This window comes from Protopterus annectens, chromosome 2.part0 (assembly GCF_019279795.1).
Source record: "Protopterus annectens isolate FY-2018-M chromosome 2.part0, PAN1.0, whole genome shotgun sequence".
In the NCBI taxonomy this organism is placed as follows: Eukaryota; Metazoa; Chordata; order Ceratodontiformes; family Protopteridae; genus Protopterus; species Protopterus annectens.
Window position 1 is genome coordinate 1,968,064,329 of NC_056728.1, and position 16,317 is coordinate 1,968,080,645.

At 43.4% G+C, this 16,317-nt stretch overlaps 1 protein-coding gene across 1 annotated transcript in view; it reads right to left on the minus strand.

Annotated features, from left to right (window-relative positions):
* The window catches only part of KANSL1 (KAT8 regulatory NSL complex subunit 1), a 1,638,220-nt gene that overhangs the window by 561,185 nt on the left and 1,060,718 nt on the right, over positions 1–16,317 (minus strand). The window contains exon 6 of the mRNA XM_044060463.1: positions 11,424–11,619. Within this exon, the coding sequence (XP_043916398.1) occupies positions 11,424–11,619 (196 nt within the window). The remainder of the gene's footprint in view (positions 1–11,423; positions 11,620–16,317) is intronic.

Genomic DNA, 16,317 nt, shown 5'->3' on the forward strand with positions numbered 1-16,317 from the left:
TCTGGGACCCTGTAGTATCGGTCAGGCTTTACCGGTGCAGGGGGTATAGAGTCTGGAGACAGGCCTGACTCCGAAAAAACATCTACAATGTCCAGAACAGGGGGAATAGCAAGGGGCCTGTGCTGAGGAAGTAAAGAAATTCTCTGAGCCTTTTCTTAGATTCTGAGTAATCCTGGCTCTCCCAATGAAAGTGCTCCCTCATGGTATGCAGGGTTTCCCCTAAGGAGAAATCTTCAGGAGGAGAGGCTGAAGGAATTGACTCTTCAGCATCAGAATCCTCATAGGGAGGAAAAGAATATTCCTGATCGGAGGAGGAATCAGAGGAAATGGAAACCTAATCTGAAGATTCATGTTCTGTCTCTTGCCTAGGCCTCTTATCAGGAGGGGGATGGGAACCCCTGATCAAAGTAATAAGGTCTTCAGCCATTTTGAGCATTTTTTAGCCATGGAAGCCTGTCCTGGAGAATGCTGTACTTGTTTCTTTGTCTTTAGAGATGCTTTAGTCTTTGGTTTAGAAGTTGAAGGCGGCTTTACATATAACTGAGTTGGTCTGAAGACACCCTCAGAAGCAGATGCCTGCTCAGCAGCTCCGGACCAATCTGAGGGAATATTTTCCGAGGATCCAATACCTTGAGTTTCCAAAGGCCCAGTCGGCTCCACGTGGGAGTCGGAAGCGGCTTGCGGCTCTGAGGTAGCGGGCGCCAGGGGCTGCGAAAGCGCCGCACTGTGAACCGGCGAACCGACGACTAGCTTAGCAGAAGCCTCATCGTCGGTTTTGGACCTCGGATGCCTGTCCTTGTCTTTAGCCTTGCGTTTTTTAGACACTCCGGTCGTCAGTTGTTCCGACGGCATTGTGTAATTGAATCTGCGGCCGAAGTAATGAAAGGCAAAATCGTACCAACGCTTAGTGCATTGGTTAAATCTAGCACAAAACCGACAACAAGCAACGTCGTGGTCAGGGCCAAGGCAAGGAATACAGTAAGAGTGAAAATCTTTGAGGTAATTGCTTCCCACAAGAAATACAATTGTTAACTTTTTCTGACATCAGTCTGGAGCAAGAAAAAAAAGTTTCCCCAGCGGGGTACTTCGCTTTAATGAAGACTTCGGATCTGAAATTCGATTTCGAAAATCTCAGGATTTGGCCGACCGGCACTTGCGAACTGCTTTTGCTTTGGGCACTGCGCAGCAAATAAGACTGAAGAAAATGGCGTTGGCTGCATCTTTTATACCCCTGGCACACTGACGTCAGGGAAGAGGTGACCGCAACCAACGCCAGACCAGGACTTTGGAATTCAAGCAGACTGCGGGTAGCCTGCCAGCAGGATAACCCAACTGTAATGACTGCAACAGTGAAACACGGACATCAGTCTTGAGTTAAATCCTTGTCCCTGCTCTTGTACTTCTTGAATGGCCCCCACGTCCATGAGGGATGAGACTTGTTTTTGTGCCTCTGTCCATTGAATTTTTGGCAGATCTGGCCAGCAGTTTGCCTTTGGCAGGGTATGGAAATGGAACTTGCACCCTTGTGACACGATATTTAGAACCCACTTGTCCTGGGTTATAATGTGCCAATTTTGAGAAAAAAGTGTTAATTTTCCCCCTAAGGGTGCTGCCAGAAGTTAAGTGCTTGGTGCAGGCAGGGGGAAGTCATTGGGACTGTTTCCTGTACGGTTGCGATTTGTCTTCTCCAACTTTGGAGGTGGAAGCACCCCCACTGCTTTGCCCTGTAGGAACCTTGCGCCTGGGATCTGCCTCTAGGGCGTCTGGATCTGCCCCTTTGAGGTCTGTCTGACACAGGAAAGGACCAATTATTTGTAGGCCAGTGTCTACTAAACCTAGGTGGCTGTACTTGTAAAAAATCTTTGGCAGTTTGCATAGATGTAGCTTTGTCCTCCATTTTCTTTAACACCTCCTCTGCCTTAACACCAAACGAAGTATCATGCTGTAAAGGTGCATCTAATAATTTAACTTTGACATGATGAGGCAGATTTTGTTTCTTTACCCAAGCATGCCTTCTAATTACAGAACCTGTAACTGCGGCCCTCCAAGAGGCCTCCAAAGAATCAAAACCACATTGCAAAGTATGCTTTCCAACTTGTTCAGATGCATGGAATAAATCCTGCATTTCCCTGTTTTCTGCACAGAGTTTAACATTTTCTGTTTAAGCAATGCCATGACATTTTGCTGATATTTGAGCATACGAAACTGACAGTTTAAGGCCCTTATAGCCAAGGTAGCAGATGTGTAAACCTTTTTTCCCCATCTATCCAGTGCCCTAGAATCTCTCTCACAGGGGGTAGGTTTTTTTTGCAGCGGAAGCCTCAACTCCTTTGGGACCCTGTGAAATAGTTTCTGGGTCTGCAGCAGGGTTTTTAAAAAGGAATTTATGAGAGTCAGGAACCCTGTAATATCTGTCAGGCTTAACAGGAGCTGGAGGTAAGGAGTCAGGGGTAAGACTAGACTCCAAAAACACATCTACAATATCTAACAGGTGGAACGGCTAGTGGCCTGTGTTGAGGTAGTAAAAGGAAATCACTGAGCCTCTTTTTAGTTTCTGAAAAATCTTGGCTCTCCCAGTGGAAATGCTCCCTCATGGTATGCAAGGTTTCCCCAAAAGAATAGTCCTCTGGAGGAGAAGCTGAAGGTATAGATTCTTCAGCATCAGAATCCTCATTGGAGTGGGGGGGGGGGGGGTATTCCTGATCAGAAGAGGAATCAGAAGAAATAGAAACATGATCTGAAGATGCATAGTCAGTCTCTTGCCTAGGCCTCATCAGGAGGGGAATGGGAACCCCTGATCAAGGTAATTAAGTCTTCGGCCATTTTGAGCATCTGTTTTTTGGGCATAGAGGCCTGTCCACGTGGCTTTTGAGTTTGTTTCTTTGCTTTAGAAGGTGCTTTAGTCTTTGCCTTTGAAGCTAAGGTTGGTTTAATGTAAAGATGTTTAGGTCTGAATAAACCCTCAGAAGCCGGTGCCTGCTCCTTCAGATGGACCCATCTGAAGGAATAGTATCCGAGGCTCCAATACCTTGAGTTTCCAGTGGCATGGCCGACTCCACGTGGGAGTCGGTAGCGGCCTGCGACTCTAGTGGGCATCACGGGCTGTGAAAGTTCCTCACTGAGAACCGGCGACTAGCTTAGAAGCTTCGTCGTCAGTTTTGGGCCTCGGTTGTCCATCTCTCTGCTTTTCTTTGTGTTTTTTGTGAACTCCGGTAGTCGGATGGCTCTCCGACGACATTTCTGGATAATTAAACCGGCGTCCACAAAAGTTTAAAGCAAAATCATACAGACGCTTAATAGTGTGTTGGTTAAATCTAGCACAAAACCGACAACCAGCAACGTTGTGATCAGGGCCTAGGCAAGGAATACAGTAAGAATGAAAGTCCTTATGAGGTATTTGCTTTCCACAAGAAATACAATTATTTACTTTTTCTGACATCGGTCTGGAGTAAGAAAAAAGTTTCCCCAACGGGGTACTTAGCTTTATTGAAGACTTCGGATCTGAAACTCTAACACGAAAATCTCAGGAGTCGGTCGACTGGCACTTGCAAACTGCTTCGGACAGCGCATGGCAAGAAAGACTAAAGAAAATGGCATCGGCCGCATCTTTTATACTCTTGACCTGACATCAGGGAAGGGGCGACAGCAGCCAACGCAGGACTCAGGACTTTGGAATTCAGGCCGACTGAGGGCAACCTGCCAGCAGGATTACCCAAATGTAATGACTGCAACAGTGAAACACGAAAAACATACTCGGTGTCCAAACCAATGCTGAAGTAAAAAGTATCAGCAGTCAGTGTCACCTGGTCTTGACAGAGGATCACTTTGCTGATGGCATATCAAATGCTGATAATACCAATAAGGACTAAGGGAATTGGAGCCAAGACAGACACTGATTAATTCATATGAAGACTATGGGCTCTAGTCATATCTGGTGCCAAAAGTCTACACTGTTACCAGTGCCAAAGGAAGCGATGGTGCCAAGGGCAGAGTCAGACTCTGGGTCAAAGCAAATGCCAATTTCCAGAGAAGGACCCAGGGATGCAGTAACAATCTGTCAAGAGGGAGGAGGACCTTCTCTTGCCATCACAGAAATGGGCAAGACAGAAAAAGTACAGTTTTGTACCTACCATAAATGTAGATGTTCGAAGATCCACATTGCTGCAGTCCTAACACTTGGGTAGTCCGCTGTCCTTGGTCAGCCCGAATATCAAAGTATAAGGCTGACGTCGGTCAGGGCGCATTTGACTGACGTCAGGGTACAAATGCGCATGACCGACGCCATATCCTCAGTCTTTTCTTGCCCTAGATGTCAGAAGACCCTAAAAATAAAGGTCAAAACCAAAAGACAGCAAACAACCAACCAACCACCCCTGCACTAACTACATGTACAACATATACAATATACACAAAATGTACAACCCAACCCACACAACCGCCTCTAACTACAGAGGGGAAGGAGGGAGGGTAAATTGGACTGCAGCAATGTGGATCTTCGAACATCTACATTTATGGTAGGTACAAAACTGTACTATGTTCTTCATCTCACATTGCTGCAGTCCTAACACTTGGGTAGAATCCCAAAGCAGAGGTAAGGGAGGATGGCTAACTACAAGGAAGCAGGAGCTGCCAAAATGCCCTGCAAAACAGCAGTGGCAAAACCAGCCCTGGACTTAGAGTAAAGTGGCAGGTGATAATGCCTAGAGAAAGTATGTACAGAACTCCAAGTAGCTGCCTCCAAAATATCCTTGGTTGCCACTGCCCTCAAAAAAGCTGTTGAAGTGGCAGTAGCCCTAGTGGAATGAGGCCTAATCCCAGCTGGAATCTCCTTGCCATGATGGGAATAACAGAAAGCAATGCAAAACCCAATCCACTTAGAAATAGTTTGTTTTGATACAGGCTTGCCCTGAGAACTCAAGGCAAAAGAAACCAACAACTGCTGAGACTGCCTGAACCCTTTAGTTCTGTCCAAATAATAACGCAACTGCCTGTGGACATCTAAAGTGTGCAAAATCTTTTCCCCTCTAGTTTGGGGATTTGCATAAAAAGTAGGCAAATGAATAGTTTGGTTTAAAGCCACACTAGAAACCACCTTAGGCATAAAGGAAGGATTAGTACGTAATGATACCCTATCCTTATGGAAAATCAAGAAAGGCTCAACTGCCATAAGGGCCTGTAATTCAGAAACCCTTCTTGCAGAGGTAATGGCCAACAAAAAAGCAGTCTTCCAAGATAAATATTTCAACTCAGCAGTAGCTGCAGGCTCAAAAGGTTGTAGAGTGAGTTTCTCCAACACAAAATTGAGATCCCAAGCAGGAGTAGGAGCTCTTCGTGGGCGTCTTATATTCTTTGCCCCTCTAAGAAATTGCTTGAACAAAGGATGAGAAAACAATGGTGGGTTGCAATCATAGTGAGCTGAAATTGCTGCAGCATGAACTTTAATAGAAGAGAAAGACAAACCTTTGTCCAGTAACTCAGTAAGATATTGAAGAGCCACACTCAAATTAGGCTCAGAAACATCAAAATCTTTTGCTGTACTCCAAAACAAAAATCTCTTCCATTTGTCTGCGTACACTTTCCTTGTACTAGGCCTCCTAGCTTCCAAAATAACATTCAAAACTTGCTGAGGAAGTGGAGGCCCACTTTGGTTCAAAACAGAAAATGCCAGGCTGTAAGGTGCAGAGAGTGAAGCTTGACATTTAGCAAATGGCTGTCCTCCTGCGACAACAGGTGTGGAATCGAAGGCAAAGGCCATGGAGGCTTCCGTACCAGACTTCTCAGTAATGGGTACCAGTGTTGTCGAGGCCAATCCGGAGCTATTAAAATCATCCTTGGCTTGTCCTGTCTGACCTTTAGAAGTACCTTTGGGAGGAGAGGCAGAGGTGGAAAGGCATATACATGAAGATTGCTCCAATTGAAAGAAAGAGCATCCACTTTCCAAGCTGTGGGATGAAACCTTTTTGTGCAAAACTTTGGCAGCTGATGGTTTAGTGGAGAAGCGAACAGATCTATGTCTGGAGTTCCCCATGACACTGTCAATTTCTGAAATACATGAGGATCCAATTTCCACTCGTGGGGATCCATAATTGCCTGCTCAACACATCTGCTAAGGAGTTCTGTGCTCCTGGCAGAAACCTTGCCTGAAGATTGAGCTGTAAACTGAGAGCAGTCTCCCACAAAATCATTGCTTGCCTGCATAGAGGATAAGAATGCGTTCCCCTTGCTTGTTGATGTACCACATGACAGTTGTGTTGTCTGTTAGAATCAACACCTGCCCTGGAAGAAGCAATTCCTTGAAAGCAATTAATGCAAACTGGACTGCTAACATCTCCTTCATGTTGATATGTAGATGTTGTAGTCTGACAGGCCACTTGTTTTGTATCCACTTTCCATTTAGATGAGCTCCCCAAGCTTTGTCTGAGGCATCTGTCGTTAAAATCTGACTCGCCTCTGGCCGGGTCACAGAGAGTCCCTTGTTTAGGTGACATTCCTGAGCCCACCACAAAAATTCCTTTTGAATGCAAGGTATTATTTGAATGACAGTGTCTAGATCCTGGCAGTGCTGTGTCCATACATTTTAGAGATACCATTGTAGCTTCCTCATATGCAGTTTGGCATTGGGAAGCACCAGAATACAAGATGCCATGAACCCTAAGGCTTGAAGGACTGTCCCTGCAGTCAGCCCGGACTGATGAGATAGTTGATGGAAGTAAAGGGATAGACTCTTTTGTTTGTCCGGGGTTAAAAAGGCCATCTGGGATGCTGTATTCAGTCTCACACCCAGAAAGCACGTCTTGAGAGGGTACTAGACTGGACTTTATTTCGTTCACAGAATACCCTAGGCATCTTAGCACTGCTATCACATAATCCAAATGATGAAGAAGCTCTTCTCTTCCTTGAGCCAGAATTAGGCAGTCGTCCAAATAAGGATAGATCTGTATTCCTTTTAGTCTGAAGAAAGCTATCACTGGAGCCAGAACTTTCGTGAACACTCTGGGCGCAGTAGATAAGCCAAAGGGCAATGCAGAGAACTGATAGTGAGAAGTCCCAGCTCGAAAACGCAGATACTTCCTGCAACTTAGTCTGATAGGAACATGAAGGTAAGCCTCCTTGAGATCCAAAGTTACCATCCAATGATCTTTGCCCAGCAGAGGTAAAAGCTGCTGCAACGTCAACATTTTGAACTTGGGAATGTCCAGATAAGTGTTGAGGATAGATAAATCCAAAATTGGTCTCCATGTGTTCCCCTTCTTTGGTACTAGGAACAGGCGAGAATAAAATCTTAGGCCCACTTCTGGCAGAGGGACCGGCTGTATGGCCCCTAGTTGGAGCAACAGAGAAACCTGTTTGTGAGCCTCTAGTCTTTGTGGAGGAGGAACGTCTGGCATGCCTTTGAAAGGAGGCAAGGTATGGAAATAAAACCTGTAGCCGTGGTGAATGATATCCAATACCCATCTGTCCTGGGTAATTAAACTCCAATTTTCTTTGAAAAGTGCCAACCTTCCTCCCAAAGGTGCTGCCAGACGAGCAGGCTCTGGCAGCTGAAAAGGTAGGTCATTGGGTCTGTTGACGAAAGGACTGACCCCTGCCCTCGCACCAAGCCTGTGCAGGAGAACTCCCTGTTCTAGGCCTGAAAGAGCCCTGGGCTCTGCCCTTACCACGCCTAGATCTACCCCTAGACTGTGAACCATAAGAAGGATACGACCACCCTTTAGTAGGCCAATTTCTACTAAACTTTGGAGGCTGGACCTGCAAAAAATCTTTAACAGTCTGCATAGACTTAGCCTTGTCTTCCATTTTCTTTAAGACTGTCTCAACAGGAGGACCAAACAACACGTCAGATTGTAAAGGAGCATCTAAAATCCTTGTCTTAACATGTTCAGACAAATTCTGATCCCTCAGCCAGGCGTGCCTGCGAAGGACTGACCCAGTGGCAGCCACCCTAGACGAGGCCTGTACAGCATCAAAACCACATTGCAAAGAATGCTTACCCACCTGTTCAGAAACATGCACTAAATCTTGCAACTCCTTACAATCGATACCTACCGCCAGAGCATCAACCTTAGACTTCAATAGTGAAAGGAGATAATTTTGGTATTTCAACATGTGAAACTGGCAATTCAGAGCCCTCATAGCAAGAGTGGAAGAAGTATAGACTTTCTTTCCCCATCTATCCAAGGCCCTAGCCTCCTTGTCTGCAGGAACCGGATTCTTAACAACAGAAGCCTTTACACCTTTAGGCCCCTGGCTAACAGTTTCTGGGTCTGCCCTAGGACTCTTAAAAAGATACTTATGAGCTTCAGGCACCCTGTAATACCTATCCGGCTTAACAGGAGCAGGAGGCAAAGAATCAGGATTAAGAGAAGCTTCTGCAAAAACATCGTCCACTACATCCAAAACAGGAGGTATAGCCAAAGGCCTATGCTGGGGTAAAAACAGAAATTCCCTAAGCCTTTTCCTGGAATCAGAGAAGTCCTGACCCTCCCACTTAAAATGCTCCCTCATGGAATGAAGAGTTTCTGAAAAAGAAAAATCCTCAGGAGGAGCAGAAGGAGTAGAATCATCCACATCAGAATCAGAATAAGGAGAGTACTCCTGCAAGTCTTCAGCCGAAGACACTGAAACATCTGAAGCCTGCTCAAAACCCCCCAGCTCAGGATCCATCCTAGGTTTCTTATCAGGAGGGGGCATAGAACCCCTAATCAAAGTAATCAAATCTTCTGCCATTTTAAGCATATGCTTCTTGGGCACAGTACCTGAGGAGCTAGGGGTAACACCAACTGAAGCCAAACCTGGCCTGCCCCTGGGGGAAGCCTTTGAAACAGAAGGAGAGGGCCTAGCCACCTTGGGAAGGGAGGGGAGTATAGTAAGATGAGAAGCCCCCTCAGCCTGACCAGTCTCCTGAGAGGCCACATCCTGCAATAATAAGGTCTCATCCTGGGAACACAAAGAAACCTCCGGTGGAGCCACCGGCTCCACCGACACCTCCAAAGAACCGGCGTCTGGTACAGACGGTTCTTCTAGCCTAGGCTTAACTGCCTTGTCCTTGCGCTTCTTTGGAGAAGCGGCCGGAGCATCCAACGGCATTTTATAGTTGCACCGTTTCCCCAAAGACTAACCTTGCACAATCCAACCTTCTCTTTATAGTGCGTTTATTAAATCTAGCACAAGAGCGACAGCCAACAACGTCGTGCTCAGGCCCTAAGCAAGGAATACACAAAGTATGATAATCTCTATGCGGTATCTGTTTCCCACAAGAAATGCAATTATTAACTTTTTCTGACATCCGGTAAATGACTGAGGCAAGAAAAACCAAAATATTCCCCAACGGGGTACTTAGCCAACTTTGAACTCGGTCTGAAACTTCTAAATCGAAAAATCTCAGAACGCCAACCAGCACTTGCAATACTGCTTCTGCATCGGACCATGTGGCAAAAAAGACTGAGGATATGGCGTCGGTCATGCGCATTTGTACCCTGACGTCCTGACGTCAGTCAAATGCGCCCTGACCGACGTCAGCCTTATACTTTGATATTCGGGCCGACCAAGGACAGCGGACTACCCAAGTGTTAGGACTGCAGCAATGTGAGATGAAGAACATCTCATCTCAATCAGTACCGTGACCAGCATTCCCTCATCATTTTGTTTCAGTCTATATGGAAGGACAGACCAGCCCTACCTTGGAGAGAAAATATCCATTATGGGGCTTAACATACAGCTTTACCCTGTCTCTCAAAAATGTTAGAGTTGTTAGCCTTACTCTTCTGTTTCCTGCCATAAGCAATGGCCAAAGATTTCACAAATGGCATCCAATCACCTAGGACGGGTAAACCTAGAATATGGAGTCTTAAGGAAGAACAGTGTCGCCATATTTAGTATAGTCATGGAACCCTTGGGTCTTTTTCCTTATACACATTGGAAAATTCAATCATGAAACAGCAGTAAAACCTGACCAAACAATTAGCAACCCAGAAAGTATGACGGCCATCAAAAAAGTTACATTTAAAACAAACAGCAAAAAGGCACCACAACAAAATGCTGGTGCAAGAGGGGGGGAGGGGGAAAACTACCAACTAAACCTGTTTTTGACAGAAAATGTCGTCAAAAAATACTCAGAGCAAGCTGATCAGAGTATCACAAGATAAAAAAGAATGATGTGGCTAATTTTAAAAATTCCCTACAGAATACTTTGTCAAACTGTGGAGCAAATGGCTGTAACCAAGAAAAGGATTCTTTAGAACTGGGACACAGGACCTTAACTGCCTAAACACAGTAAAGCTTTACTAAGTTTAATGCTATTAATTACCGATAAAAGGCAATTAGTAGAAAATGGATATATATTACGTATACAATAGCTGCAACTGAAGCACTGAAAACTGCAAAGAAAAAAAATGGAGGTGGGGACTTTAGAAAAGGACAGGAGTAAATCACAGAAATGGAAACTGTGGGAGCAATACATGCAGAATAAAGTTGAGGCGGAGGAATGATACTTACAAGCAATTTACTTAATGCTGGAATGAATAACTGTTGAAAAGAAAATATTCATACACCGCGTTAAAATAATAAAAATGTTGCTATACTAGGTTTTCTTTCTTATGATTTATGTGTACCAATGACCTTATGTAAAATGTGATTTAATAAAGCTGTTAAAAAGACTAAATTACAGACCAAAGCCTACCAAAAGAACAGCGTAGTATGAAGTACCTCTCAATGTTTACTGACAAATGACAAAGACTGCTAAAGAGAAAGGGAGGTGTAGAACATTATGGAAGTAACAGGGAGGTGTTATGAGACCAGGAAAGTCAAAATTCAGAGCACTGCTGCCCGTATCTACAATTCCAGCTGTTGAAATTAACAGATTAGCTCATAGAAGATTATAGCATAGCAATATGACAATACTGCATTCATTAGGTGTATTTTCACATGCAAATACTGGGTCAGCTTCAGTGCCTAGTGGCCACTCTAGTACACATCAATGAAGTCAGTCAAAAACAAAGAATTCCAAGCAAGAAACTATGATCACGATAAAAGCAACAAGATTTGAAATGTTACAGTATACTTAAAAATGCCTTTTTACTTAACTGGCATTGATTACAAATGAAGTGCCCACACGAACTGGTCTCCTACTTACTCTACAACCATACAGTTTTAATAGTAGAAATATATTATATGAGCCACTGGATCTACGCCAATAAAATGGCTGCAACAATTCTGTTCACCCTCCATATTACATTTGTGAATTTCCTCAATCTTCTGTTTCACTGGATAGCAATAATCTTTTTCCAACAAGCGTAGCCTCAAATTTACTTTTCCTGAGAACTATTTTTGAGGTATAATAACTAGATGCTAAGAAATGTCAGACTCTAGATATGGTAATAAAAAAAAAAAACAAAAAAAAATCAAGCATCCTGGATTTTACTTACCCTTCTAGAGAGCTGTGCAACATGGTTAGGTCGAACTAATCTTCGCTTCTTACAGCTTACTATTGGACGAGTTCGAGCAGAAACACATGTACCATCTGGTAGCAGAGGCACCAGATTTAGCCTCTGTTTTTTACTTAACAATTCTTCAGCATCAGAGTTGTCAGGGGAACTGTGATCAGTCATGCCAGGCTGTAGACTACAATGAAAAATATACCAAACAATCACAAATGTCAATCTTCCCAGCCTGAAATATCTAGCATATTTTCACTTTTACTCTTTAAACAAAAAGTAAAGTTCTTCAGAGATGAATTAAAAGGCAAACACAGGACTGATGGTATGGCAAGTTTCAGAGAAGAAATGTGTCCAGTATCACAGTCAATACAAAATGTCAACTGAGGCAGATTACTACCATACACTCTTGTACTTGTAAACAAAAATCACCTGCAGGACTTCAAACATCAAGCCTATGATGAAAAGTTTTCTACATGAATTACATAAAACTATGATTATAAATCTATTAGTGTCAAAGCCAAACCTTGCATCCAATGTAAACTGCTCATTTCAACTCTCTGCAAGACAATACATACAAATTAAATACTTATAACATCAACTAGGACTAAGTGCAGCAGGCCTTCACTGAGCCCATCATCTAAAACCAGTACAGTGTGTGGTAGAGGAAGGTGTAAGCTGCTAGTAAGGTCAGTGCACTACTGGGGATTCACCCACCCCCATTTCTAGGGTCCTCATCTTGTGAAGACATTTTCTGGTCCTCAACTTTGGGCTGTGCATGTGTGGGGCAGTCTGGGGATTGCCTAGGGTATCAGCCAAACTAGCTATGGTTGTGTAAAATTCTCCAGAGCTACTAGCCCCCAGGACAAAATGCCAACTAGCCTCCTTTAAATCTCAAATGCACTGCTCAAAACGAAGCACAACCACCACCACCAATAAACTCCGAGGCCACATCAGTCATGATGCAGAAAGGGGGGGTAGTTATGTTAATAAGGAAGGGCCTGCTCATCCAGGTCTACAGTTATGAGAAATGCACTTTTATGAGGAGGTGCATCCTCAAACAGTAGAGTGTCCCAAACTTATCACCTTTGATGATCATTAGGAGACAATGCTTTAAATACAGCTCCAAAGGATAACAGAGACCTAGAGATCACATCCTGCTTGTATTGTTTTGCAAAGTACGAAGTTAAGCATGCAGCAGCTGCATTAACATCTGAAGATGCATTTCTGAAAGACATGCAAGGTAACCAATCTTTTAGTAGAATTTGATGAAGGCACAGCAAGATTTTTTATGAAAAATAAAGCAATACAAAAGTCAGAAAAAATTATACACTGAATCTCATTTTTGAGTAAAGAAAACAAACTTCCCTTAAGTTTTGTCAATTTAAAATCTGAGCTGTCTGTGGATATTCTTGCAGTGTAACCAGTATTCATCTCTTCAAATAGTAAAAGATTTGCTAAAGGAAAGACCAGCTCACAATGACACTACCTTTATGAAAAGACTAAGTAAGGAGGCTGTATATGTACTGCTCGTCATGTAGACATTCATCTAGCAGATATAAATCCTTCTGGAAAAAAATGCCTTCCAAGACTGGTACTTTAAATCTGCTTTAAAGTTTCAAAAGAAAGGTAGAGTCAACTTCTCCAGCTTGAAATACAAAGTCCACATGGGGTCAGAGTCCTTAAATGGTGGACACATGTGGAAGGTACTTCAGAATCACCTTGCAAAGACTAAAAAAACTAAAGATTTTTTGGAGTCTTGGTGGAAGTCAGATATGGCAGCAAGATGCCCTTCAATAAAGTTAAAAATAAATAAAAGCAGAAGATACAGGAGCCATAAAGGGCACCAATACCTTGGATATACCCTAAAATAAAAAGCAAGAAAATATTTTTCTAGTATTGAGACTCTGTGGAAAAAGTAAGTATATATGAACCCTTGCAGGCAGGTGAAAAAGGTTCCCAGACATTACTGAAAAAATTATGCAGTTACAGAATGATGTGTGACACGGTTTGTGGAGTTGACTCAATTTTAAATGCTTCTCCATAACATGAGGCCAAAGCAAAAGAAATAAGATCTGATGACTTCAGAATAACTACGAGAATGACTGTAGTTCTGCCAGTTTCTCTGCATGAATTTCAGAAAAAGGGAAATGGTGAGAAAGCATGAAGTCATGAGGCCATTTCTGAAAGAGAGCATTACTGAGTCTCCTGGAGGGAGAAATCTACGCAACTCTGATAAGCAAATTGCCCTCCATTTGTGACCATGCACCACAGACTCCCTGCCCTTGACCATACCCACTTTCAACTCTAGGGTGGTGGCTTCCATTATGATCGTCACTACAACAGTTGAAAAATGAAAGACTGTGTAGAAGACGATGGTCAGTAGCCACTACAGTAAATTAATCTTGCGTAACACCACTGTGCTGGGTTTCCATTAAAAGATCCTTATACAAGTGTTAAAAGGATTATGCATATTGTAGTAGCCATAAGTTTTAGTGCCTAGAGGCAAAGAGCTACTGTGACTTCTCTGAGCTACTGTGACTTCTCTGAGCTTGAAGTAAATGAGGCACAGCAAGTTGCACAACAGGAATCCTGTCTAAATGTAGAATTGCCTTGCATGATAGTCTAGAATGTATCCAATAAACTTTGTCTGCAAGGACGCCATCCAAGACCCGCAATGCTCACCATTTCTTCACAATTATCCTGCAGAGTTAACCACAATTATCTAGGATTAGAGAAGATCTAGAAGACTCCTGAGCTAAAACTAATTTGTCTAAACTGAGTGTGGCTTGGAGCCAGTCATCCAAATAATGAAACACTCTCCTTGTAGCCACTGGTTGGCTGCAATTACACGTACATTTGAACTGATAAGGTCTGCCTCATATCCAAAATTGTAAAAACCTCCCAGTCTCCTTGGCCCTGTACAGCCAGTAGAAATGGCTCTTGAGAAGAGGTACCTTGAAAGTTCCAAGAGCACACAATCTTCTGACACACAAGGAAGGATGACTACATCCTAAGCATTTGCAATATTTGTCTGGAGATGAATCTAAGCATTCTTGGACCAGACACGACACTGAGCTACTCTGCCTTCTCTGGCATGGGGAAAATGTGGAGTTCGAACCAGATCCTTTATGGCCACGTGGGACCTCATACATGGCTCTGTTAATGATGTTGAGAACCTCTTTCCTTGTTTCACCCTTTTCAGGGGGCGAGGCAAGTTAGGTAGTGGGAAAATAGGGCATGAATTGGGTGTGGAAGAGAACGGTACAGCCCAGGGATACATCTGAATCTAAACCTTGCACAATGTCCAGCCATATATGCAAGTAGAAAGACTATGGATACCACATGGTTCCAGGAAGTACAGTTGTGTACACTTACCATAAATGTAGATGTTGAGTGTATTCACTGTTGCAGTCATTACATTTGGGTTATCTGCTTGCAGGTAGCCCTCAGTTGGCCTGATTAGCAAAGTCTTGGGTCCTGCGTCAGTAGCGGTCCCTTCTTCCATGACATCAGGTCAAGTGTATAAAACATGCAGCCGACGCCATTACGTCAGTTTTTCTTGCCCCAGATGTCAGGTGCCCCCCCCAAATGGGGAGCAATATTATATATATATATATATATATATATATATATATATATATATATATATATATATAAAATTAGAAACAAAAATGTACCTCCAAACAAAAGCAAAACACCAAAAAGGCTTTTAAGCATAGTAAAAGAAAGAAGAGGTATAGTAAAAGAAAAACAGGGAGCTGGAGGGAGGGTAACCAGGACTGCAACGGTGATTCCACTCGAACATCTACATTTATGGTAAGTGTACACAACTGTACTATGTTCGTGTTTCACTGTTGCAGTCATTACATTTGGGTAGATTCCCAAAGCGAAGGTTGGGAGGATGGATTTATACAGCATTAGGAGCAGCTATAAGGCCCTGCAAAACTGCAGTGGCAAAGCCAGCTCTGGATTTAGAGAAAATTGGCAAGTGATAAAGTGATAATGCTTGGTGAAAGTATGAACTGAACTCCAGGTAGCAGCTTCTAAAATATCCCTGGTAGGAACTCCTCTGAGAAAGGCTGCTGAAGAAGCAGCAGCCCTGGTGGAATGAGATCTGATCCCCTGGGGGATAGGTTTTCCACGGTGTTTATAACAGAAAAGAATACAATGGCTTATCCATTTAGAAATAGTTTGCTTTAAAATAGCCTTCCCATCTGCCCCTGCAGCAAATGCTACTGGCAGTTCAGATTTTGAGATTTAGTCCTGTCCAAGTAGAATCAAAGTTGTCTGTGTACATCCAATGAATGCAGAATCCGCTCTCCCTTGTTCTGTGGATTGGGAAAGAAAGTTGGCAAATGAATGGATTGATTAAGAGCCACACTGGACACCACCTTGGGCATGAAAGATGGATTGGTTCTGAGTGACACCCTGTCCGCATGAAAGATGATGAAAGGCTCCACTGCCATAAGGGCCTGTAATTCAGATATCCTTCTAGTTGAAGTGATTGCTAAAAGGAAGGCGGTTTTCCAAGAAAGAAATTTTAAGTCTGCAGTAAGCAGCTGGCTCGAAAGGAGGTAGAGTGAGTTTCTCCAAAACAAAGTTAAGGTCCCAGGCTGGGGTTGGAGATCTCCTGGGTGGTCTCAAATTTTTGGCCTCTCTGAGGAACTGCTTGAGCAGTGGATGCGAGAAGAGTGGAGGTTCTGTGTTATAATGAGCTGAAATGGCTGAGGCGTGGATTTTAATGGAGGAAAAAGACAGGCCCTTTTGAAGCATCTCAGTTAAGTATTGTAAAATCTGAGGTAAATTGGGTGCTGCTGTGCTCACCCCTTGAGATAGGTTCCAGGCACAGAATCTGTTCCATTTTTCAGCATAAGATTTTTTA